The sequence below is a fragment of the Phyllobates terribilis genome, unplaced genomic scaffold (assembly GCF_046119375.1).
Source record: "Phyllobates terribilis strain yellow unplaced genomic scaffold, ASM4611937v1 Scaffold_4__5_contigs__length_816908805, whole genome shotgun sequence".
Classification (NCBI taxonomy): domain Eukaryota; kingdom Metazoa; phylum Chordata; class Amphibia; order Anura; family Dendrobatidae; genus Phyllobates; species Phyllobates terribilis.
Window position 1 is genome coordinate 165,148,420 of NW_027362764.1, and position 24,734 is coordinate 165,173,153.

Consider the following 24,734-nt stretch of genomic DNA (forward strand, 5'->3'; position numbering starts at 1 on the left):
CCCAGCCTAAGGCCACATTCACATGTTTAGTATTTGGTCAGTATTTGTTCCACTCTTGATTTTCACTTGCAATCAGAGGAAAAGTATAATAGAAACACGTCACCACTTCTGTATTTATCACCCACTCCTGGTTTTGGCTTACAAATACTGAGAGTGTGAATGTGGCCTAATAGAGATGAGTAAAAAGATTTCCTAGTCCAGTTTCCAGATCTGTCGTCCGTAGCAGCTGGCCCAGGGCAGTGTCCGCTTCCCGGATCCTGGGCGCTTCTGCTTATGTTGCCCATGCCTTTGTCATGAAGTGCATTATTGTGCCTCTGGTCTAATAGGCCACAGAGGTGCTCAGGATACCGGGTAGGAGATTGCCAGCTCAGAAAGAAATACTGCCCGAGTCGAGCTGCCACGGAGGTCCAAACTAAATTGCAAACCAGGGTGGTTTGAATATTTTTGCACTTCTCTAGGACATAACTTCTCGTTTTAAGGTCTGAGTCAGACAGCTGTATGAATCGGAACACAGTGCATGGACTGGCCGGCGGCTCTCCTGACCCGAGCGTGACCGTTTCATGTATTTTTAACCCTAGAACGCATGACCATAAAAATCTACACTTTCACATACCTGGGGCCTTTTAGGCCCGTGTGCAAATAATAAATAAATGACCAACTGGAAATGACAAACAACTATATACCTGAGGAATACCTAGAGTTTTCCCCTCCCCCATGACAGCACACCTTGAGAGAGAGGATCCGCCCCTCCAAGGACAGGAAACCGTCTGAAATAAAAGGGCGGCACCTCTCCCTCGCTTCAGTTGGTTTCCTGTCCTTGATGGGGAACCTGTCTGGAAGAAAGAAGACTTACCTGGGGCTGTCCCGGTGTGGAAGAGCGGGCACTGGCCTGTGCACCGGGTTCAGTATCCCAGAAGCGCCGTCCGCAGCTTCCCCTGGGGTCTCTGCGCCGAGCGAGGCGCACGCGGTGAGGCGGGCTCTGTCCTCCCAGAGACCGCGGCGCCGTCCTCCCCCTGCAGTGTAGAACGCTTCCGGGTGTGACGCGCCTGACGTCACGGCGCAGGGCACGCTGGGAGCGGCGCACTGGGTGACGTCAGGAGGCGGCCCCGATCCAAGATGGCGGTGCCCATCGGAGCGTCCCAGGCCGTTTTTTTTTCAACGGAGCTCCGGCCTGAGGAAGGGGGAGGGCCCACAGACCGGAGGAGGCTGGATGGCCCTACATTTAAGGGGGGGGGGAAGCTATCCTGGAAGCGTGGTGCGCTTCTGAGACATGGCTGATCCAGATAGCCAGGAGCAGCAGCTTACCCCCCCCACCTCAGCAACAGAAAAAGCAGAGGGATGCATCGTATACAGACAGCCGCTCGAGTAATCGTAGTGGCAGCCGCAGGAGTAAAGCTTCGTGTGCCTCGGGACCATCCAGAATGGAATCATCGGTTCCGCAACAGCCTCCGAATCCGGTACGCGTTTGTGACCTCCGGGGGTGAGTGAGCTTCGTGAATGTCACTGGTTAGTAACGGGAAGTCTCTTATGTGCTTCCTTTTTTTAGGAGCCTAAGAAGAGTAGTGCCAAGCAAAAGCATAGAATATGTGCCCTTTGCCAAGCTTCTCTCTCAGTAGAGTGGCAGAAACCACTTTGCCAGGGCTGTGTGACCAAAACCATAGCTGAGAATTCCCGAGATTTTGCTGCAAATTTAAAGTCCATAGTACATGCAGAAGTTCAGGGGTCCCTGAAAGGGTTCCTTTAGAGGGAAGAAAAGACCCCGTAGAGAGGTTTCCTCCGTCTCTGATTCCTCCCAGTCCGAGGAGCAGTGGGATTCATCGTCCTCTTCCTCATCGGGGGGCGGTAGACCCTGCTTCCCCATTGAGAATACAGACAGACTGGTTAGGGCAGTAAGATCAACCATGGGTCTGGAGGAAGAGAGAGCATCTAAATCCCAGGAGAACATCATGTTTGCGGGCTTGGGAGAGAAGAAGAGACGCTCATTTCCGGTTAACAGTAAAATTCAGGGCCTCATTGACCGGGAGTGGAGGAGACCTGAGAGATCAGGGGCTTTACCCTCCTTCTCCAAAAGAAGGTATCCCTTCGAAGAGAAGGATGCGGAACCTTGGAATAAGATCCCCAAGGTGGACGGGACTGTGGCAAGGTCATCGAAAAGATCTTCCCTGCCCTTGGAGGACTCTGGCGTCCTAAAGGATGCACTGAATAAAAGAGCTGACTCCTTCCTGCGCCACACGTGGGAGGCGGCGGCAGGTGGCCTAAAACCAGCGGTGGCTAGCACCTGTGTGGCGAGGTCCTTGATGGTGTGGCTCCAACAGCTGGAAGACCAACTTAAAGATAAAAAGGTCTCCAGACAGGCAATACTTGCAGAGCTACCTCTAATACAAACAGCATCGGCCTTCCTGGCCGACTCTTCAGCTGACTCGGTCAGACTGTCAGCTGGGGCAGCGGGACTATCCAACGCAGCCAGGCGGGCCTTGTGGCTCAAAGGTTGCCCAGGCGACCTACCTTCAAAACAGAAACTGTGCTCCCTCCCGTGTGACGGTAGACTCCTGTTTGGCCAAAAGTTAGAAGACCTGTTAGAAAAAGCAGGCGATAAAAGCAAAGGGTTCCCGGGATTTTCGGGGGTACCAAGAAGATTTAGTTTTCGGAGGAGAAAATTTAACCGGGGTCGTCCTCCGGGAGACAAAAAGAGATGGGAAGCCAAGTCCAAAAAAGAATCGGGCTACATGTTTGGAGGACCATCCTCGAGTTCGAAGAGATCCTCCCAATGACGCCAGGCTGGAAGTGGGTGGAAGGCTTTCCCACTTTTTTCCAGCTTGGGACGCGATAACAACAAACTGTTATGTTCTGCTACCAAAGCTAAGGAAAGAGAGGAGATCTGTCCCTACTATAGGACTCAGCTGAATCCCTACGATGTAACAGGGAACCTGATCCTGCGATCAGACCTGCTAAAGTCCTAATCTAGTCTGTACGGAGACCTATAGATGTGGGGAGGGAATCCCTACAAGTACTAAGGACTGGGAGGAATATGGGACACCTCCTAACAGAAATAGTAGCAGACAGACGAACAAACAAAATAGATAGAACATAGAGGTCCGTAGACCAAGCAAACTAACAGAGCTAGATACAGAGCACAGGCTAGCTAGAAAGTAGATATACAATGAAGTCCAGCAAAGCCAGAAGGGCGGAGCAGGATTAAATAGGCCAACAAGGTCATGTGACCAGCAAAGGAAAAAAAACCTAACAGCAAGGTTCTAACACAAACCCCTGGATTCTGAAAATTATCAGTGGGGGCCTGAAGATCCGGTTCAGCCAGACCCCCTGGCGGACCTTTGTGGTTACCCCCCTACGAAAGGTCCAGGAAGAACAATTAGCCCTGGAAGCAGAAGTGTTAGAGTTAGTAGGAAAGCAGGTCCGTCTCGAAGTACCAGCAACACAGAGAGGGAGGGGGTTCTATTCCCCACTATTCATGATAAAAAAAACAAACGGGTCCTTAAGGACCATCATCAACCTCAGGAGTCTGAACCAAGTAGTAGAAAACCAGACTTTCAAGATGGAGTCAGTAAGCTCGGCAGTGAAGCTCTTACATCGCAACTGCTTTATGGCTGTAATAGACTTGAAGGACGCATATTATCACGTCCCAATCCATCCGGAGTATCAGAAGTATCTGAGAGTAGCCCTGTTTATTCAGGGGAAGCTGAGGCATTTTCAGTTTGCTGCCCTACCCTTTGGCCTCTCCATTGCCCCGAGAATATTTACGAAACTAATAGCAGAAGTGACAGCCTTCCTACGGATCAAGAATGTAGTGATCGTGCCATATTTAGACGACTTCTTGATAATAGGGAAAACAGAAGCCCACTGCTCCAGGCAGCTCCTAGTGGTCACAGAAGTGTTGCATCAGCTGGGGTGGTTAGTAAATTTCCAAAAATCAAGACTAACCCCCTCCAGGACTCAGACCTTTCTGGGTCTAATCCTAGACTCTCGTCGCCAAACCTGCTTCCTCCCAGAGGACAAAATCTGCAGGTTGATTGCATTAGTCTTGGAGGCCATTCAAGCTCCGGAGATGTCTCTTGAGAGAGGCAATGTCCCTCCTGGGTTCTATGGCGGCCTGTCTCCCAGCAGTTATGTGGGCCCAGGGGCATATGAGGCGGCTTCAGTGGGAGGTCCTGTCAGCACAGAGGTCCTGCAACGGGCATTTAGAAGGCAGGCTCTCTCTCTCCCCAGAAGTAGTAGATTCCCTTTCGTGGTGGACAGTCAGGGGAAATCTGACCGCAGGCGTTCAATGGTCCAGACCAGTAGATCAGGTAATTACGACCGATGCAAGCAGTTCCGGATGGGGGGGGGTCATCTGGCAGAACTCTCAATACAGGGTCACTGGGCTTACCACGAGAGGGGAGCATCCTCAAACTTAAAGGAGCTTTGGGCAGTAGAAAGATCCCTCAGGGGCTTCCTCCCTCACATCCAAAATCACCATGTCCAGGTCAGGTCTGACAACCGGACAGCAGTAGCCTATGTGAATCACCAGGGAGGGACAAGGTAACGCCCTCTGATGGTGGTGGCAGGCAGGATCCTTGGTCTAGCAGAGCGAAACCTCCTATCCCTCAGCGCCCTTCACATAAAGGGGGTAGAAAACGTGAAAGCAGATTTTCTAAGCCGCCATACCCTAAGACAGGGGGAGTGGGGGTTGAACCCGGAGGTCTTCCATCAGATTGTCCAGTTATGGGGGCAGCCAGACATAGACCTGTTCGCCACAAGGGCAAACAGAAAGGTGCAGAGATTTTGCTCCCTAAATCCAGCAGAAAATCCCCATGCCGTAGATGCCCTCCAGATTCCTTGGGGGTTCAGGAAGGCCTATGCCTTTCCGCCATTAGTGATGATTCCAGTAGTGGTGAGGAAGATCCGGGAGGAAGGCGCCAGGGTGATTTTGATAGACCCTTTTTGGCCCAAGAGGCCTTGGTTCTCTCTGCTTCGACTAATGTCGGTGTCAGATCCATGGATTCTACCAGAGAGGCCGGACCTTCTCATGCAGGGACCAGTATTCCATGCCCAGGCCAGGGGGTTCCATCTTTCGGCATGGAATTTGAGAGGTCGCTATTGAGTAGCAAGGGGTTTTCACCAGGCTTAGCTTCTACTTTATTGGGGAGTAGAAAACCAATTACAACCAAGATTTATAGCAGAGTTTGGGGTAAATTCCTAGAGTTTATAGATATCCCGCTATCGAGCAAACCTCCGATCAGGGGGATCCTGGAATTTCTGCAAAAGGGGCGGGACCTGGGTCTAGCTACAGGGACCCTTAAGGTTCAAGTTTCAGCTTTGGGAGCACTCTACAATTGTAATCTGGCTGGGAATAGGTGGATCTTGAGGTTTATCAAGTCCTATGCCAGAGCAGGACCGGTTAGGTCCATGGGTGTTCCTCCTTGGGACCTGAATTTAGTCTTGAATGCTCTTACTAGTGAGCCATTCGAACCCCTACACAAGGTTTCTCCAAAAATTCACACCCTTAAGACCATCCTCCTAGTGGCCTTAACGTCAGCCCGTAGGGTGGGTGATCTGCAGGCCCTCTCGGTTAATCCTCCTTACACACAAATCTTTGAGGATAGGGTCACCTTGCGGCCAGATCCAGCGTACCTTCCCAAGGTGGTATCTAGATTTCACCGTAGTCAGGAGATTGTGCTACCCTCGTTCTGCAGCAATCCCAAGAACCCAGGGGAAGTCAGGTTCCATAGCCTAGATGTTAAGAGGTCCCTGCTACAGTACATTCACATGACTAGTCTGTGGAGGAAAGACTGTTCTCTGTTCCTGGCCTTTCAAGGGTGTAGGAAAGGTCACGGGGTGTCCAAGGGTACCATCTCTAGGTGGCTCAGGGAGGCCATTTGCTTAGCCTATACGTCCACAGGGGTTCCAGCCCCGGACAATGTGAAGGCTCATTCCACCAGAGCCGTTGCAACCTCCTGGGCAGAGAGAGCAGACGTCTCGATCGAGCAGATATGTAGGGCTGCTACTTGGTCTACACCATCCACCTTCTTTAAGCACTATCGGTTGGATCTGTCCTCTTCTGATCTCACCTTTGGGAGAAGGGTACTTCAGGCGGTGGTCCCTCCCTAGGGTGCTCATAAATTCTCCAAAATTCTCTCAAGGTGTGCTGTCATGGGGGAGGGGAAAACACCAAGGTTACTTACCGGTAGCCGGTTTTTCCTGAGCCCATGACAGCACCTGTAGTTTCCCCCCCTTATTTTTTCTATGTTTCTCACACCCCGGTGTGCACTGTTTGGGGTGGTGTGTATATGTATATTGTGGTGTTGGTTATGTGCCTAACCTGTTTAGGGAGGTCCTCTCAATGGTCTGTAAAAAACTGAAGCGAGGGAGAGGTGCCGCCCTTTTATTTCAGATGGTTTCCTGTCCTTGGAGGGGCGGATCCTCTCTCTCAAGGTGTGCTGTCATGGGCTCAGGAAAAACCAGCTACCGGTAAGTAACCTTGGTGTTTCAAAATTCTAACTAAAGAAATCTTGCAGAAAATAGAAAACAATTAACAGGGCGGGCCTGCGAGGCCCCAGGTATGCGTTCTAGGGTTAAGCAGCTGTCACACTCGGGTCGGGAGAGTTGCCGGCCAGTCTGTGCAATGTGTTCCGATCTCGCTCCGATTTATACGGCCGTCTGTCTCCGTCATAAAAGAATGGTGCAGATTAAACTGTCTTTGCCTATAGCAATGCGTCACAGTATAACGTTTATTTCTTGTTCTTTTGAAATTAATCTGTCACCAGGCTTTTGCTACCGTATCTGAGAGCAGAATACTGTAGGCGTAGCTGATCTCTGTATAACCCCGCCCACACCACTGATTGGCAGCTTTCTGCCTATGCACAGTGTACTCAAAGCTGCCAATCAGTGATGGGGGCGTGGTTGGACTACCTGGCAGCAGGTTTACTAGTTGTTTAGTGACCATCTCACACTAATAAACATTTTTTTTAAGATACACTAAACAGCCCAGTAAGTGACACATCGCTTTAATCAAGGTCTCTGTCGCTACAGATTAGGCAGCAAAAACTTGGTGACCCTTTATAAAATGAAAACTGATTGGTAGCTGTCACTGTTTTCGTTTATGAATGTTTCCTAAATTGGCCTTTTTTTTTCCCTGCGAGATATGACATCACTAGTTCAGTTATCTTTGTACTGTGATATCACTGCCCACGTGGCCCACAGTCAAAGCCTACAGGGAGTTGGGTGTATATGTATGTATGTATGTATACACAGTGGGGGAAATAAGTATTTGATCCCTTGCTGTTTTTGTAAGTTTGCCCACTGACAAAGACATGGACAGTCTATAATTTTAAGAGTAGGTTAATTTTAACATTGAGAGATAGAATATCCCCCCAAAAAATCAAGAAAATCACATTGTATAAATTAGGTAAATTTTTTATTTTTTTTGCAGTGAGAAATAAGTATTTGATCCCCTTGGCAACAACACTTAATACTTGGTGGCAAAACCCTTGTTACCAAGCAGAGCAGTCAGACGTTTTTTGTAGTTGATGATGAGGGTTGCCCACATGTCAGGAGGAATTTTGGTCCACTCCTCTTTGCAGATCATCTCTAAATCATTAAGATTTTGAGGTTGTCGCTTGGTAACTCGGAGCTTTCACTCCCTCCATAAGTTTTCTATGGGATTAAGGTCTGGAGACTGGCTAGGCCACTCCATGACCTTACTGTGCTTCTTTGTTGCCTTGGCTGAATGTTTTGGGTCATTGTCTTGCTGAAAGACCCAGCCGCTACCCATCTTTAATGCTCTTACTGAGGGAAGGAGGTTGTTGGCCAAAATCTCACGATACTTGACCACATCCATTTTCCCTTCAGTACGGTGCAGTCGTCATGTCCCCTTTGCAGACAAACACCGCCAAAGTATGTTTCCCCCACCATGCTTCACGGTTGGGACGATGTTCTTAGGGTTGTACTCATCCTTCTTCTTCCTCCAAACACGGCGAGTTGAGTTAATGCCAAAGAACTAAATTTTTGTCTCATCTGACCACAGCACCTTCTCCCAATAACTCACAGAATCATCCAGGTGTTCATTGGCAAACTTCAGACGGGCCTGCACATGTGCCTTCTTGAGCAGAGGGACCTTGCGGGCACTGCAGGATTTTAAACCTTTAAGGCTTAATGTGTTACCAATGGTTTTCTTGGTGACTGTGGCCCCAGCTGCCTTGAGATCAGTAACAAGTTTCCCCCGTGTAGTTTTAGGCTGATCTCTCACCTTCCTCATGATCAAGGATACCCCACAAGGTGAGATTATGCATGGTGCCCCAGATCGATGTCGATTGACAGTCATTTTGTATTTCTTCCATTTTTTACTATTGCACCAACAGTTGTCTCCTTCTCACCCAGCGACTTACTTATGGTTTTGTAGCCCATTCCTGCTTTGTGCAGGTCTATGATCTTGTCCCTGACATCCTTAGAAAGCTCTTTGGTCTTGCCCATGTTGTAGAGGTTAGAGCCTGACTGATTAATTGAGTCTGTGGATAGGAGTCTCTTATACAGGTGACTATGTAAGACTTCTATCTTTAATGCAGGTAACAAGTTGATTAGGAGCGTCTAACTGGTCTGTAGGAGCCACAACAGAAAAATTATCTAATTTATGCAATGTGATTTTCTTGTTTTTTTTGGGGGGGATATCCAATCTGTGTTAAAATTAACCTACCCTTAAAATTATAGACTGTTCATGTCTTTGTCAGTGGGCAAGCGTACAAAAACAGCAAGGGATCAAATGCTTATTTCCCCCACTGTACACGCGTGATCAAAATTGTTGGTACCCCTCGTTTAAGGCTGTGTGCTCACTATGCGTTTTTTAGGCCATTCCGCCGCAGAAACGCTTAAACGCTTGTTAGTATGTCTACTATGGTCCCCAACAATGATCCGCATGTGCTGTGCACATGCTGCGGAAATTTCCTCTGCGGATTATCATTGCGGAAAAATCATTAGCACCACCAATTATTTTGCGGAATTGCGGCGATTTGGCCGCCATAGACTTGTATTGAGTCGCTTAATATCCGAAGGAGACCAGGGGCCATCGGAAGGTAAGTATAATGTGTTTTTTTTTTTTGTTTGTTTGTTTTTATAACTAACTTGGTCACACTATATAAAATCCATGCAACCGGCATGGATTTATATTGTGGTTGCATGGATTTATATAGTGTGACCAAGTTGTCAAGCACTTTCCAAGTGATGCTAAAATCGCTTGGAAAAGCGCTTGATAACCCGCATGCGAAATCGCGTGACATACGCTTGTCCCTGGCTGAAAAAAAGTCATGTAAAATCCGCATGCGTTTTTTCTGCCAGGGAGATGCAGAAATGCTCAGGAAAAATCCGGAGCATTTCTGCATCGTGGGCACATAGCCTTATGAAAGAAAAACCCACAATGGTCACTGAAATAACTGGAATCTGACAAAAGTAATAATAAATTCATTTATTCATTTTCATAGATTTTTAAAGTCTGTCATTGCTTTTCAACCCTGTATCCACAGAATTAAAAAAAAAATTAAACTCATGAAATAGGCCTGGAGAGAAATGATGGTACCCCTGAAAATAATGTGACAAAAGGGAAACGTTAAATCAAGTTGTGTCCACTTATTAGCATCACAGATTTCTACAATCTTGTAATCAGTCAGTGGGCCTGTATATAGGGCTACAGATACTCATTGTGCTGTTTGGTGACATGGTGTGTACCACACTCAACATGGACCAGAGGAAACAAAGGAAAGAATTGTCTCAGGAGATTAGAAAGAGAAAATTATAGACAAGCATGTTAAAGGTAAATGTTATAAGACCATCTCCAAGCAGCTTGATGTTCCTGTGACTACAGTTGCACATATTATTCAGAAATTTAAGATCCATGTGACTGTAGCCAACCTCCCTGGATGTGGCCGCAGGAGGAAAATTGATGACATATCAAAGAGACGGATAATACGAATGGTCACAAAAGAGCCCAGGAAAACTTCTAAAGAGATTAAAGGTGAACTTTAAGTTCACGGAACATCAGTGTCAGATCGTACCATCCGTCGTTGTTTGATCCAAAGTGGACTTCATGGGAGATGACCAAGGAGAACACCATTGTTGAAAAAAAATCATAAAAAAGCCAGACTGGAATTTGCCAAACTACATGTTGACAAGCCACAAAGCTTCTGGGAGACTGTCCAATGGACAGATGAGACAAATAATAGTTTTTGGCAAGGCACATCAGCTCTATGTTCACAGATGGAAAAATTAAGCATATCAAGAAAAGAACACTCTCCCTACTGTGAAACATGGTGGAGGCTCTGTTATGTTATGGGGCTGCTTTGCTGCATCTGGCATAGGGTGTCTTGAATTTGTGCAGGGTACAATGAAATCTCAAGACTATCAAGGGATTCTAGAGAGAAATGTGCTGCCCAGTGTCAGAAAGCTTGGTCTCAGTCACAGGTCATGGGTCTTGCAACAGGATAATGACCCAAAACACACAGCTAAAAACACCCAAGAATGGCTAAGAGGAAAACACTGGACTATTCTGAAGTAGCCTTCTGAGCCCTGACCTAAATCCTATTGAGCATCTTTGGAAAGAGCTGAAACATGCCGTCTGGAAAAGGCAACCTTCAAACACGAGACAACTGGAGCAGTTTGCTCATGAGGAGTGGGCCAAAATACCTGTCGAGAGGTGCAGAAGTCTCATTGACAGTTAAAGGAATCATTTGATTGCAGTGATTGCCTCAAAAGGTTGTTTTTAAAAATTCTTTGGAAGCAGGGTTGAAAAGCAATGTCTGACTTTCATTTGTTCATTTTCATAGATTTTTCATTTATTATTACTTTTGTCAGATTCAAGTTATTTCTGAACCATTGTGGGTTTTTCTTTCATTAAACGAGGGCTACCAACAATTTTGACCACGTGTGTATAGATTTAGCTATTTTTTTTTTTTTACTGTGAAATGATTGTGGTGGTTCCAATTTTATGCCATCACTTTGTGCAATCTTTCAGTGTAAGGATTCAGTACTTCTGTGCTGTTACTTCCCTTTTTGATATTACCATGTGCTGTTACAGATTTTATGACCTAACTAAAAATATTCCCACACTGTGACATCACTGTGCATTTTTGAGGTGTTAAATGGTGATGATCCTTTCAACAAACTCTATGAATCATTAGTACAGGTGAATATTAGAATCGTTGTCCTATATCTTATCGTAGGATTCTACATCTTTCTCCACTTATGAGCCACTCCTTTACCACACTCCTGCTCACTATAATCCTAATTCACTCTGAAAAACCTCTAAAATCCAGTTTGATGAAACAAGATAGACTGCTCGCACAATGAGGTGGTGCCTGATTAAGGCTATGGCTACATGTTGACCTTGGCCATGACACAAGTCACGCGCCCATTGATTACTATGTGTTACTGCTACATTACTGCAGAATACAAATCAATGAGGCTGCACTGCAATGCAGTTGGACTTTTTATGACTTGCTTGTCTCTGTTGTAGTACCATTTGAGAGTCGCAAAGTGACCCCATTGACTTTTGAGCTTTGATGTATCAGCGACATTTAGCAAAATTTGGTTTTGTGACTTGTCCTGGCTCGTGTAGCCCTAGCTTAAATCAGTATATTAAAGTCTATGGAGGGAGAGCACAGTGAGGAAGACAGGTGTATAGACAGACTAGGATGCACCTTTCTTCTTTTGTAGCTTATCACAGAACTTGATTCACAGCTACAATGCTCAGTACTGCATGGTGCTCTTTATATAGCTGCTGCTTCTGAACATGTACAGCATAGAGGCCGGAGATGCCTCATGTCTCTTACGCTGCAAATAGACATAATAGCAGCTGTTCTCCATTCATCAGTCCGGAGACAACTGAAAATTCTAGCTAATCTGGAGAGGAGAACACTGGTGAATATGCAGAATAGTCACACAACAAAGATGGTGCCATACCTCATGTACTCACAATGACGGCTTATTCTGAAAGTGCAGCGTTATAATAACTACCTTTTGCCTTGAGTGCGTACACCTAAGGATGTCTGTATGAAGTTTTCCCTAAAACGTTGTATATTGTTTCACTTAGTTTCCGGGTGCATCACCAGCGCCATTTATGGGTCTCATGTATAAAATGTTCATGTTTCCAATGTGTTATCCTCTGCCATTTTTAGTAGTTTGGTTTTCCAGTTTTTTCTCACCCATGTTTCTTTTAACGTTTGATGCATGGAGTCTTTAAGAAATAGAAGAGGTGGGGAACAAGGCTTTCTTTCATCGTATGTTTGGGGTTTGTCATACTATGTGACTCTAAACAGTGCTCTTTTGTGTTCTAGGTCATTTTTTTTATCTTCTTTTTTACTGCTCTTGACTTCCGTGAAGTATGCTGCCAAAGGACCGGAAAGGCGTAAGTGACCATTCAACAAAAGTGTGTTTCCAGTAATGCTGTAATACGCACTTCTTTTTTTTTTTTTTTTTTTTTAATAGGCAAAGTGTCCTTAGACGTAATTGAGGGTTGTGTGTGAATCATGCCCAATTATATTGAACACTGTTGTAGTAAAAATTGTGATATAAAAGATTGTAACACATCCCACAAAAAGTAATTAAAACAGGCCATTTATTATACAGCCTTGTCTGATTCATGATGTCTGTGCTTGGCTTTAAAGGAATCCTATCATGTGCAAAAAAAGGATGGCTACAGGGAGGATATAAACTTATATCTTCCCTGCATCCGCTCGCTTTCAGTCAAAGGCACGGTGCAGTTGGTGTCACCACTCGCTATTCTGTGAGTGGCGCTTGTAATCACTTTCTGACAGCTCACCCTGCACAGATGTGCTGCCGAGCAGACTGTCGAGAACTGTGACAGGGAGTGTTTTCAGCCACCGCTGACAGTATAGCGAGTGGTGACACTAACTGCCCTTTTGACTGAAAGCGAGTGGCTGCTTGGAGGATATAATGGAATTTCCTCCAAGTAGCCATGCTTTCTGAATGCTGGTCAGGCAGCATTTTAAGGCTACATTCCCACAATGAGTTTTTTTTTATTTTTATGTTGCATTTTTTCAAAAAACATCTATCTAATGTGTGTAGTCATTAGGGCTCAGACGTGACTTGTCAGGAATTTACCTTTATGGTGTTTTCTCTGGATCCACACAAATTTGCTTTTCTAAGGAAAAGTTGAAGGACAATACGTCACTGCTGAGATGTTTCATGCAGAAACCTTTAATGATTTACCTTCAGATGAGTCAGATACCTGTGAAATAGCTCAAGTGATCTCCAGTTCACGCCCATATATCAGAAATGGCCAATGACCATTCCCTTTCAATGTAGGGAAAAAAGTCCAGTCTTCTATTTTATGTATGCAGTATTGCACCATTGAGCTAGTCTTCTAAAATGAAGAGATGGATTTATTATGGGAGCCGCTATATGCTCTTCACTCTGGTTTCTTGGGCGCAGTTCAGACTTGTTTATTTTCAGTGAATGCGCTGTCCATGTGTGTAGCAGACCACTCACTGAGCAGCCAATGTGCGAGTGCTTATGAACACCCAAAAATGCAGCATGCACTATTCTCACCCATTTTTTGGAGCACAAGACACACATCGATCCAGTCACATCTGACTTTAAAGAGATATTCCTCTAGAAAATTGTCACACATCCATAGGAATGGCGATATCTTTTAGGTCTGTGGGGGTCAGGAGCACTGGGACCCCTCTGTCAGAATGTGGCACTTTTGTCCTGTTAGAATGGAGGCAGTGTGTATGCTTGACCGCTGTACCATTGCAATGCGGCAAAGTGCTTTATACTGGTGATCGTGTGGATAGGGGGAGAACTACTACCTATCGGCATACCCTCTTAAACCTATGTTTCGAGGCATAACTGTTCTGGCTTGTTTGAGGACTCTGTTATCTGCAGGCTGGATGAAACCGCATGTAGCCCCCCACTCCCATAGAGTAAATTGCATGTTTTTGTAGTAATATTGTTCCTTTCTTTTTGTTCTACTTCAAAGTTGTAGAAAATGTTTTTTTTTTGTTCAACGAAGGTCACTATTAAATTCCAAAATCATGTTTTTTTATAGTGAAATGTTATACAATACCACATATTTATATATTTTATGAATTGGCGATTTTCTATCATTTTGGAAACCTTGAAAGAAAGAAAAGCTACTTATTATGACATTTTATTTTAGTATTGCCCTGCTTTGAATATACGTGAAAAAGACAATTCGGTGGTACCTACATGTTATAAATTGATGGCATACTGCTAGTATTTCCTATTCTTTGTTTGGCGGGAGCAGTCCATCTACTTGGAACCGCTACGATTTGGCTTCTAGTTTCGCTCTGTTTTCCCTATACAGCGGTCTCCCGGTCTCGATATTTTGTTAAGGAATTGCAGTGTTGTCCCCTTTACTTGGGACACGGTGAAGCCCTCTGCACAGATGATTGGCAGCAGCGCTGCTATGCAGGGAAAAGCTGTAAAGGTGCTAAACTTGAATCAATGGGGGTTACTGAGGTCCGCTTCAACCCATCTAGTAATAGCTTATCCTGGGGGTTTCAGTGGTAGCCCCCTATCAATACAACATTTGTGGACAGCTGATATGTTTTAAAGGAATTTAAAGTTGTTTAATAATATACATTATATATAAAAAGATCTAGTATAAATCTTTGTTTTATTGGATTATTGCAACATGCAGGCAGTTTGTACATTTTGCTCCTACATTTTATTAGCAGTGGGGGCTGACTGTATACAGAGTTTTCTGCTATATTTTGTAATGTTCTCTGGCTGCATGGTCTACAGTCCTGCTCTCCGGAGAACAGGTCTCCAGTGTTGGATAATTCCCCCCTAGAAGCCCTCTGGCTGGGGTCACTCCTGATGCAATCTTGGAAACCTTGTGGAGACTTTGCACGCTGAAGGCAGAAATTCCAAGTCCTATCTAGTCTGGTGACTTCATCATTAAGGCTTTTTTTTCTCTTCTGCTTTGTAAGCCTATAAAACTACTTCCTCTTGCTACTCGGCATTTTCGAGCTGGTCCTCGTGAAGTTTACTTCGTGCTGTGACATTGCATTATGCTATTACAGGAGACCATCAGCGTTTGGGTGCGCGATCCTAAAATACAGAAACGTGATTGGCATCCCTACCTGGATTATGAGATCTGCATCCATGTGAGTTTAATTATTTTATGTGTTTTTTTTTGCTGTGGTGTTTTTGTTCTTTTAAAGTTTTGATTTTAGTTTTTGCATTGTATCTCTGAGTACTGGGAGGAAGTTTGGCGATCAAATATTCAAACACTAAACTGCGCAAATGTATTTGGGAGCGATCATGTTGTGAACCCTCTCTGAGGATGAAAATGTATGTTTTCTGAAATCTCGCAATAAGAAAAAAATAAATCTTGAAATGTCTCCGCAGACGAATAGTATGTGCTTCACTATGAAAACATCCCGGGTCCGAAGAAGGTTCAGAGAATTTGTGTGGTTGCGCCAAAAATTTCAGAGTAACGCACTGCTGATGTAAGTGACTGTGTGTAATATATAGAATATTATATTCATATGTTATGTTATATAAATTATAATAAGGAAAAATAGCAGCACAGTCCTAATGTTGTGGGTGCAATACTTCCACAAGCAACCAGCCAAGAAGCCTCCAAATGTAGAAAAATTATAAGCAGCAATCCAATTGAAACCAATGAAGAAAGTGAACTTCATTCACACAGAGGCATGCATTTTTTTTATTTATATATTATATTCGTATATTTTCATTATAAACCTATCTAAATTTTCCTTACAATGACGATGTTAAACTTTAACTTTGTTTAGAAATTAAAGGGTTCAGTAACAGATCTCCTAACTGTTTCAATAACTCTTTGTAAGACTGTTCTTGCACCATTTTTGCCCTGCAGCTGACATTACTGGACACTACAAAAAGGTGGAGCGCCTTTAAAATAAGAATTTTATGTCTCTAGCGCCATCATATTCGGCAGCACTTTACAAATCAGGGGACGTGTACGAACTATATAAGACATTACACAGCAATACATTATTCAACAATACTAGTTTTTCTACACTTTTTGGCACCTTTATTTAATAGTTAAGCACCCTAGAAGCCAATGGTATTTGATGTATTGTAGGGGTGTGCATATTTTTTTTCCATTATTTAATCTCCTATATATTTTTTTTTGTTTTAGATAAACAATGTACTCACTTTTCTTCCCTCTTTCTTTCAGTGAACTACCAGAATTGCCACCCAAAATCCCGTTTTTTAATATTAGCAATGCGCACAATGTGGAGCAGCGCGTCCGCGGCTTGCAAGAATTTTTGAATAAGTAAGTATGCTTTTTGTGAAGTGCGTGCCGTAAAATTCATGTCCTGTGTAACAGAGCCATCTAGTGGCTGCCGTCATGGTATAAGGGCTTCTGCTGTAGTCAGTCGCCGCTCTCAAATCGCCCTTCCCCCTTAAGAGGATGAGTATTCGGAGTGGATTGTATAGAAGGTGGAGCTGTGACCGTTTCTTGCCTTGTGCAATGTGTCCTCCCTATAACCCTATGTCCTTGTTTCAACCCACACATAAGAGTTATAATCTATGGTGGCTTCTAATCAGCGCAGGCGTTAATCTGCCTTTACTATGTCCTCTGCATGGAAGGTGCAAGAATGCGAATGACACATTGATGTGACAGAGGCTGCACTCTGCATTTTATTGCCTAAGTTCAAGGGGGGACATAGCTGATGTGTGTGCTACCCCACCATTAACTGATATGCCCGATTAGGGTAGTGCTAGCAGAATTAGACTTGGCGATCTTATGAACCGCCATAGCAAAGTCACAATCTAGACAATAACTGATAAACAGCAGGTTATGATAACATGTCTTTACATAAAGTACAGTTAAAAAAAAAAAAAAAGACACATGTCCATCAGGTACAACCAAAGACTTGAAGAGGATAAAGGGATATGGGGTATAGGATCAAAATGGATCATCATTCAGAACAAGAAGTTTCTAAATGTGTATAAGTGTTTTCTTCAAAGAAAAAAAAAAACACAACAAAAAAAAAAATCTAAGCTTTTTTTTTTTCCCCAAACAATGGACTGTTCCCGCTATGACCAGCTCCGGAGGTAGACTATTCCACAGATCAGAAGACTTGTCTCTTCTGGAGGGTCAACCTTTCTTTGGAAAAAGGGATGGAGGGTGGGGGGCTACAATAAACTGATTTTTTTTTTCTATCTTGTTGCCCCTCAAGACTAAATAGAGTAAAATAATTACATTGATCGTCCTCCACTCCTTTAGGCATTTAGTGGCTCTTCTTTGTACCTTTCCTAACTTCAGGCCATACTTTCTATGACGTGGTGACCACAACTGATTTCCATATCCCAGAGGAGATCGCACGAACGCTTTGTAAGGTGGTAGTATTACATCCCTGTTACATGGATTCAAATCTCTTTTAATACATGACAATATCATCACAATATCCTGCTAACTGACTGACATTGCATGCTGTTCATTAGTCGGTCATGTACAAGTACTCCCAGATCCTTCTCTACAAGTGACTCTGCTAGTTTTACCCCACCTAGAGCATGTGGTGCCCACCGGGGCTGTGGAGGCGGTATAAAATAGACCAACTCCAACTCCTAAAATATGTAATAAATTGGGTACAGTAGTTCAATGCAGTTTGTGGGAAATATTTTTTCATAAGAATTTGGGAAAGTTATGAAATGTCCTATTCCTGATCTAAGGGTCTAGACTTTTAGCTGAGATGAATCTGTGCTACAGTAAATTGATCACTTAATCCTGAGCCGTGTATGAGGGAGTCGGAGTCGTGGAGTCGGTGTCATGGAAATTGAGGAGTTGGAGGTTTGGCTTACTGACTCCACAGCCCTGGTGCCCACATGTAATCAGTGCCTATATCCATAACTTTTTCTCCACATTAAACCTAACCTACCAAGACTTTATACATTTGCATTTTTGGCCAACCCTTTTAGATGTCTCAATAAATGGCTGCAGAGTACATGCTCATCCATTTTTTTTCAAATTTTTTCTTGCCACAGTCAAGTAGCTGGGGAAGGAGGAAAAGACTAGGGACCCCCTTTATAGACCGTACAAACGGTCTGACCCCCCCCCCCCACAAATCTAACAGTTAGCACCTTGTCCAGTGGAAACGTGATACATATTTTAATGCATCAGGAATTTCCCATTAAGTAGACTAATAATTTCCACAAAATAGATGGATCCGGACCTTGATCTAATCCCTAATTGTGTAAAGAGAATCGCCAATTGCAAAAAAAAATGTGATTGCTTTTTTTTTTTTTTTTTTAAAGAAATAATTTGGTTGGTCTTGCAATTAAACTACAGTTCCTTGTAAGCGGAAGGAAGGTGGAGTTAGACTGCAGACATGTATAATCTTCTTCTTGGTCCTATCTCTTTATTTCTTGCCCAGAACAGATCCCAGGTGAGGGAAGTAGCATTCACATTTTCCTCTGCTGGGTTTGTGGAGGAAATGATGCGTCAGGTTAGTGAAGGCATTTCTAAAGTCCTCTGGTCGCTATTGACCACTACGTGGTATAATCGCTGTACAGAGTGTAGATCACCATAACCCTGATTACATGGTGAATTAGAAAGAAGGGCCTGGATGAGCTCCGCAGCTTGTACAATTATGGACGACCGTCTGAGAGTCCACTAAACGCCGATGGAAAACGAAAGTCCTATTACCCCGATTCATCAAGACTGGCAATAGAGTGGTGGGCAAGGCCTTGGATTCATTCAGAGGCATAACCTCTTAATGAAGTAGAAGCATCTGACAAGCTGCGTGCACCTTGCACACATCTTACTTCAGTCCCTGCTGGAGTAAGATTTGTGGCTTAGGGAAGGCTGCCATTACCCCGCCACTACTCGGTCCTTTTTCCAGAGTTGTGCGATAATAGCATGAGAACGCCAAGGTGTTAAATTTTAGCATAGCCTTAAGTTGTCCCAAAATTTTGTGACTTTTCAAAGCTTTTCACACCACAATTCTGGCAGAAAAAGCTTTGAATTGCACCCTAAGTTTTTACATCTGAGTTTCCCTGATTCATAATAGTGAGTCAGTGGAGCAATAAAAGTTCAGATAACTTTCCTCCAACAGTTTTTAAAGAATGGATAAGAATAAAACTGATATAACGCATGAGAAAAACTGCGTATTACACGGATGTAATTATAGAGAGGGATATGTGAATGTAGCCTAATGGTGCGATCTTTCCCCTGGCTGTAGCCCTTACAACGCTCTATGCTTAGATTGCACTGTCAGTTTGGGATGACAGACCCTTTTAATTAATATAGGTAATAACTGAGCATAGTCTAATATCTAGTGCTGATTCATGCGACCATTTAACTTTTTGTCTGGGAAAAACAGAATCTGATCCATGTATATCAGCACATGAGCGGCGTCCTTGTGCATTAGGTTTTCTTTCCTCTTACTACTACATACTTGATTGGCCAAGTCGTCTGATCTGCAGAAACGGACCAGAATAGGACCTGCGGTGACATTTTTTTTCTTGGATTGGGAACATGGGTCAGATGTGTGAATATTCATAGCTTAGATGGGTCTATTTTAAAGCTGACAGCACACGGACTAGGCAAGGCGCTGGCACCAAGTCATCTAAGCTTTTAGGTCAGAAACTAGTGTACAAAGCTTTGAGAGGTCTCAAAATTTTTGCGCAACTCTTGAGGCGCTCAAAAATGTTGACTTATTGTGTTTGCACGCTAGTTTCACCTATCTCCTCCAAAATAGGCAGTGCTATGGTAGGACAGGGACACAACGCCACAGCTTGTCTAATTCAGGACGAGCTGTGGCGTAAAAAAGCGGATTACATACGGATGACACGAGAAAAAATTGTCCTACTTTTCTGGATGCCACTCTGAACGATTATTTTTTTTGTAATACCTACCTTACCATGCCCTGCGCTCTGGATCCTGCAGCTGTATGTCCGGCTGAGATGTCCGGCACTCACTGGTTTCTGATTTTACATGCTGGTACAATATTAATCATTTTCCGTAGCTCCATGTTCTTCCGTAGACATTCAGTAAAAGGCTCCTGTGATGGCGATTGGCTCTTCTCTGCACTTCCCCGTTGGCCACATGACCCCTCGGCTGAGCCAAGCTCCCAGGTGTATAGGAGAGAGGGTTGTCTGACCCCCAGGTATCTCAGGAATATGGGAATCTTATCGAAGTGCGTTATAGCAAACACTTTTTTTTTTTTTTTTCTTTTTTTTTTTTTTTAATAGGTCTTTCTGCTTTACTTAAATCTAGATTTAAGTAATGTTCACACATGTTGGGTTTTTCAGCGTTTTTTGCTGCAGATTTTTATGCAAATTTTCAGCTGCGTTTTGCAGTACCAGCAGAGTCTATGAGAAACCAGAATTCTCTGTTCACACATCATGTTTTTTTTTCTGTTGCGTATTTTCTGCCTTGGTTGGGTTTTTAGAAAATAGAGCATGCCACTTCTTTCAGCTTTTTTTTTCACCTATAAGAAGTAATGGGTGGTGAAAAAAAGACACCAAAATTTGCATCAGTGTTTTTTTAAGCGTTTTTGATGGCAAAATAGAATGGAGTTCTTTTTTTTTTTTTTTTCACAGAACTTTATGTGCATGCATAAATAGAGACAGAAGGACAGTGAAAAAAAACGCACCAAAACCTGCGTTTTTGACGCAGCTGATTTCCTGACAAAGGTTTTTCAGCGTCACAAATTTTCAGCAAAGCCTAATCTAACATGGAGCAGGAGCGCGCACTGCCACATCCAAATGTAAAGCCCTTAGTCTCTCTAGTATGATTTTGCAAACGTATAGAAGTTGTCATGTTTTTAAAACAGTAAAAAAAAAATCTAAAATCATAGCAGAGGATAAATTTCCAGCAGCTGGTTACTGTGCACAGAGACTGGTGTATATGCCCAGCAAAAAAAAAAATTTGTGTTTTTAGACCCATTTATTTATTTTTGTCTAGGATGGGGTGGGGCTTCAGGGTAAAGGGTGGGGCTTAAAATCTATCAAATTGCTCCAGAATTTTGGAGGACAACATCTGCAAGGAGTTTGTATGTTCTCCCTGTGTTTGAGTGGGTTTCCTCTGGGTTCTCCGGTTTCCTCCCACACTCCAAAGACATACTGATAGGGAATCTAGATTGTGAGCCCCGATGGGGACAGTGCCAATAATGTCTGTAAATTGTCTGAAGCGCTGATGAATATCTTGGCGCTATATAAAGAAAATTATTTAATAATAATAAAAATAATAATATTATTACAAAGTTGTTTGTTTTTACAGGCATTTTTAGCCATTTGAAGCAACCCCTTTATGGTAAAATTACTGTTTTCTGCATTCACATTTTGTATTTTTATATGTAGTGTATCCAAAAAAAAATCTCTTCCCACAATCTGCCATCATACGAATTGATTTATTTGACATTACTGTATGTGTGTAAAAAAATCTGTAAATGATGCAGCAAAAAAGGAAAAACACATAATGACATACACACGTGCAGATGTGCACATACATTAGTGTGTATGTATGCCGTGGGTATTTCAGGCTATAAATCCTGGTTTGCACGGAGAACGGATCATTACACCTTTTGCTCAGTAGAGGGCAGCATACACTGGCTGTTCACCCTCCGCGTTTTATTTAGCGCCCGCCTGACTTACACTTGAAGTCTTTCTTCACAGATGACCTCCTACAGGATACTAGAACAATTCATATTAGACGAGGTTTCCAATATTGCCGTTTGCATTTCTGTCCCCATATAGATTGTTGCTAAATCTACTTCATGGAAGCTGGATCTAGGGCAGATTTGTCTGGTAGTACAGCCCTCCTGGAACTTTCACCCAGCTTTTCCAAGTCCCTGAATGGCAGATGGCATTACACAGAAGCTTTGCATTGATGGTTACATCAGCTTAGTCATGGAGGAGCCTAGGAAAGCTTAGGACAACCCTGACACAGATGATGGTACTATCAGGTCAGAAACCCCAAAAGACAGCCGTAAGGAGGACGCGTCACATTTATAGGGGGGTGGCCTGCACAGCCACTGTATAGATTATACAATAATTAACCCTTTAAAAGAGTAGAGGACCTCTGGGAATGTTTTCAGCCCACTTCTGTCCTGTTAAATTAAACCTAATCTCGCAGCCAGAGGAGCATATGGCAAGTTCACAAAGATTCCTTTCCATCACTTGGGCTTGAGTTTTGGCGCAGTGATGAAGCTACTACTGATTACGGCTTTGGCTCACAAACTGGTTACCATCATTGTCCCCAGGTGACCACACTGTTATGTGATTATGTATTTCCTCGGGAACTGGTGGTGTCTGAATCGTAGTCGATGCCATCAGGCAGGTTAATGACTTGGACCGGCCTGGAGATCTTCCTGGTATTTTATTGCCTTTCTGTAGGTTACAGATCTGTTTCCTTACGCCAAGCAATCTATTACTGCCTCCATTCTGTTTATCTGCAGTGGCAGCTGATCAGCCAACAATCTGTGTATAGGGACTTTTGACTTTTCCCCCTAAAATATGACGTAAGGGGGAGACGAGGATTGGGCAGAAATTCCATCGATACTTTTCTAGGAGAAGAGTCCGGCAGCGGCTTCTTCCCAGCAAAGAAAACAAAGGAATACTTGGCCGATCCTAACGTTACTGTTCATGGGAGAGTTGTTGGCAAAATAATTATGGTATGTACCGTATTTTTCGGACTATAAGACGCACCCCAAATTTTAGGGTGGAAAATAGGAAAAAAATTATTTTTTATAAGATGGGGGTCCGTCTTAGTCTGAATAGGTATCTTACCTGGGGGGGCGGTGGAGCTGGGGTCACAGGAGGCAGGGTCCTTCAGGAAGCCGGCGGAAGTGGAGGCTTGCTGGTACCTGGTGGCTGGGGGCCTGGTGCCCTGGTACCTGGGGTGCTAGTGGCCGGGTGCTGGTGGCTTGGTGCCGGTGTATTGCTGTGGTGGTGGCGGGATCGCAGGGCGGCGGCGGAAGAGGAGGTTAGGCGGGTCGGTATCTGGCTGGGGGCCTGGCCGGTGTATTGCAGCGAGCGGAGTTTGCAGAGCAGAGTGAGCGGCTTCCGGTGGCCGCGGCCATGTTCCTGAAGCTGTGCTCTACAGGAAAATGGCCGCCGACTCGGCAGATCGCATGCGCCGGCTCCAGCGGCTATTTTCCTGTAGAGCACAGCTTCAGGAACATGGCCGCGGCCACCGGAAGCCGCTCACTCTGCTCTGCAAACTCCGCTCACAGCAATACACCGGTACCCGGCCAGGCCCCCAGACAGATACCGGCTCGCCTCGCCTCACCTCATCTTCCGCCACCACCACCGGTAAGTTGCGTTCGGACCATAAGACGCACCCCCCATTTTCCTCCCAAATTTGGGGGGAAAAAAGTGCGTCTTATGGTCTGAAAAATACGGTATATAGGGACCTTAAGCCTTATAGGTGTTGTCCAGGCATCTGGTAGGCCATCCATATCCGATAGGTGTTGGCTCAGATCCATTTTAATTTCCCTACCGCTTTAGTGGTCCCCAGTGTCCATGCAGTGATAACGCTGCCGTCGTTCACGTCACTGCTGCTCCCAGTCACCAGCTTCTATCACTTGCTGTACATGCTAGTATCACCGCCGAGGCCGAAGATTGGCTGCAGAGGTCATGTGAATGATGTACATGATGCCATCGCTGCAGGACCGGTAGGGGCTTTGATAGGTGATGGCCACTTTATTCCTTTTTGGGTCTAGGAAAGTTGGGTGACGACCCTGTTAAAACTTCCACTGTGACCATATTGATCCTATCACAAGGGCCGGGCTCACTTTTGACTGAATCCAAATGGGCACAGTAGGGTCTGTAATGCGAGGATAGTTCCCACCATGTGTGGGGTCTGACACTACCAGGATTTTCATCATTCTCTTCCTATTTTGAAACCGAAAAGCGGAATACAAGCACAGGTGTGACAAGAGCGGAAGAAAAGGTGAATCGACTTTTTACAGGATGACACGAGGACCACTCCTTGGCCTGCCCTCACAGGTTATAGTTCAGTATTTACCGGTCTAATGAATCGGTAGTATCTGCTTTTCCTAGTATTATGCTACGCTTCCATCACGAGGTGCGTTGCCTGCTGCAGTTGTCGCTGTAGATCAGTTTCTTATGTGCATCTTGGGTATTGCTGTAGACGTTCTTTGGTGGCTGGTAAATGATCTCCCCCTCATTCTTCGTTTGCGTTCCTGCTGCCGACTCTCCAGGCTCCAAATTCTTGCTGTCCGGCCTCTGATTCATTGGTGCACATGGCTGTTGTAATGATTTAGACCAGGCTTTGCCCATACTTGTTTTTAAAGAGACTGTTTGTTATTATGTGGCACGCTATTCATTTGAGGTAGATCTATAGATTACAGTGTAGTTACGATGACAGAAGTATTATTCACCAGAAACCTCTACAGCTCCGATAATTTGCTCCTGTATAAATTTACATGATAAATACGACCCTTGATGTCTTAAGAGAACCATTACACGGTGAGAATCATTTATAGTCATTTGTACATGTAGTGTATTGACCGGCTCTGCGGTGACGCCATGTAGCGGCAGGTGATGCTGAAGAATGAAATCCAAGCTGCATGGAACTTGTTAACCAGGTCAAGTTCTTAACGGATCGCAGCTGAACTTTTTCCTCCTGGCTCGTCCATACACGGGAGAACGTTCTGTGCTCCCGATACCATATAATTCTTGTATCAAGGCTGTTCTGATCGGAGAGCCCATTACCATTAATCTGATGAATTCCTAATGGAACTGAC

The 24,734-nt window shown here is 44.3% G+C and overlaps 1 protein-coding gene across 2 annotated transcripts in view; it reads left to right on the forward strand.

Moving 5' to 3' along the window:
- The window catches only part of SNX10 (sorting nexin 10), a 48,641-nt gene that overhangs the window by 19,224 nt on the left and 4,683 nt on the right, over nt 1-24,734 (forward strand). For both annotated transcript variants that reach the window (XM_073676559.1, XM_073676560.1), the window contains exons 2-5: nt 12,315-12,385; nt 15,051-15,134; nt 15,379-15,479; nt 16,193-16,291. In XM_073676559.1, the coding sequence (XP_073532660.1) occupies nt 12,362-12,385; nt 15,051-15,134; nt 15,379-15,479; nt 16,193-16,291 (308 nt within the window). In that variant the 5' untranslated portion in view covers nt 12,315-12,361. The remainder of the gene's footprint in view (nt 1-12,314; nt 12,386-15,050; nt 15,135-15,378; nt 15,480-16,192; nt 16,292-24,734) is intronic.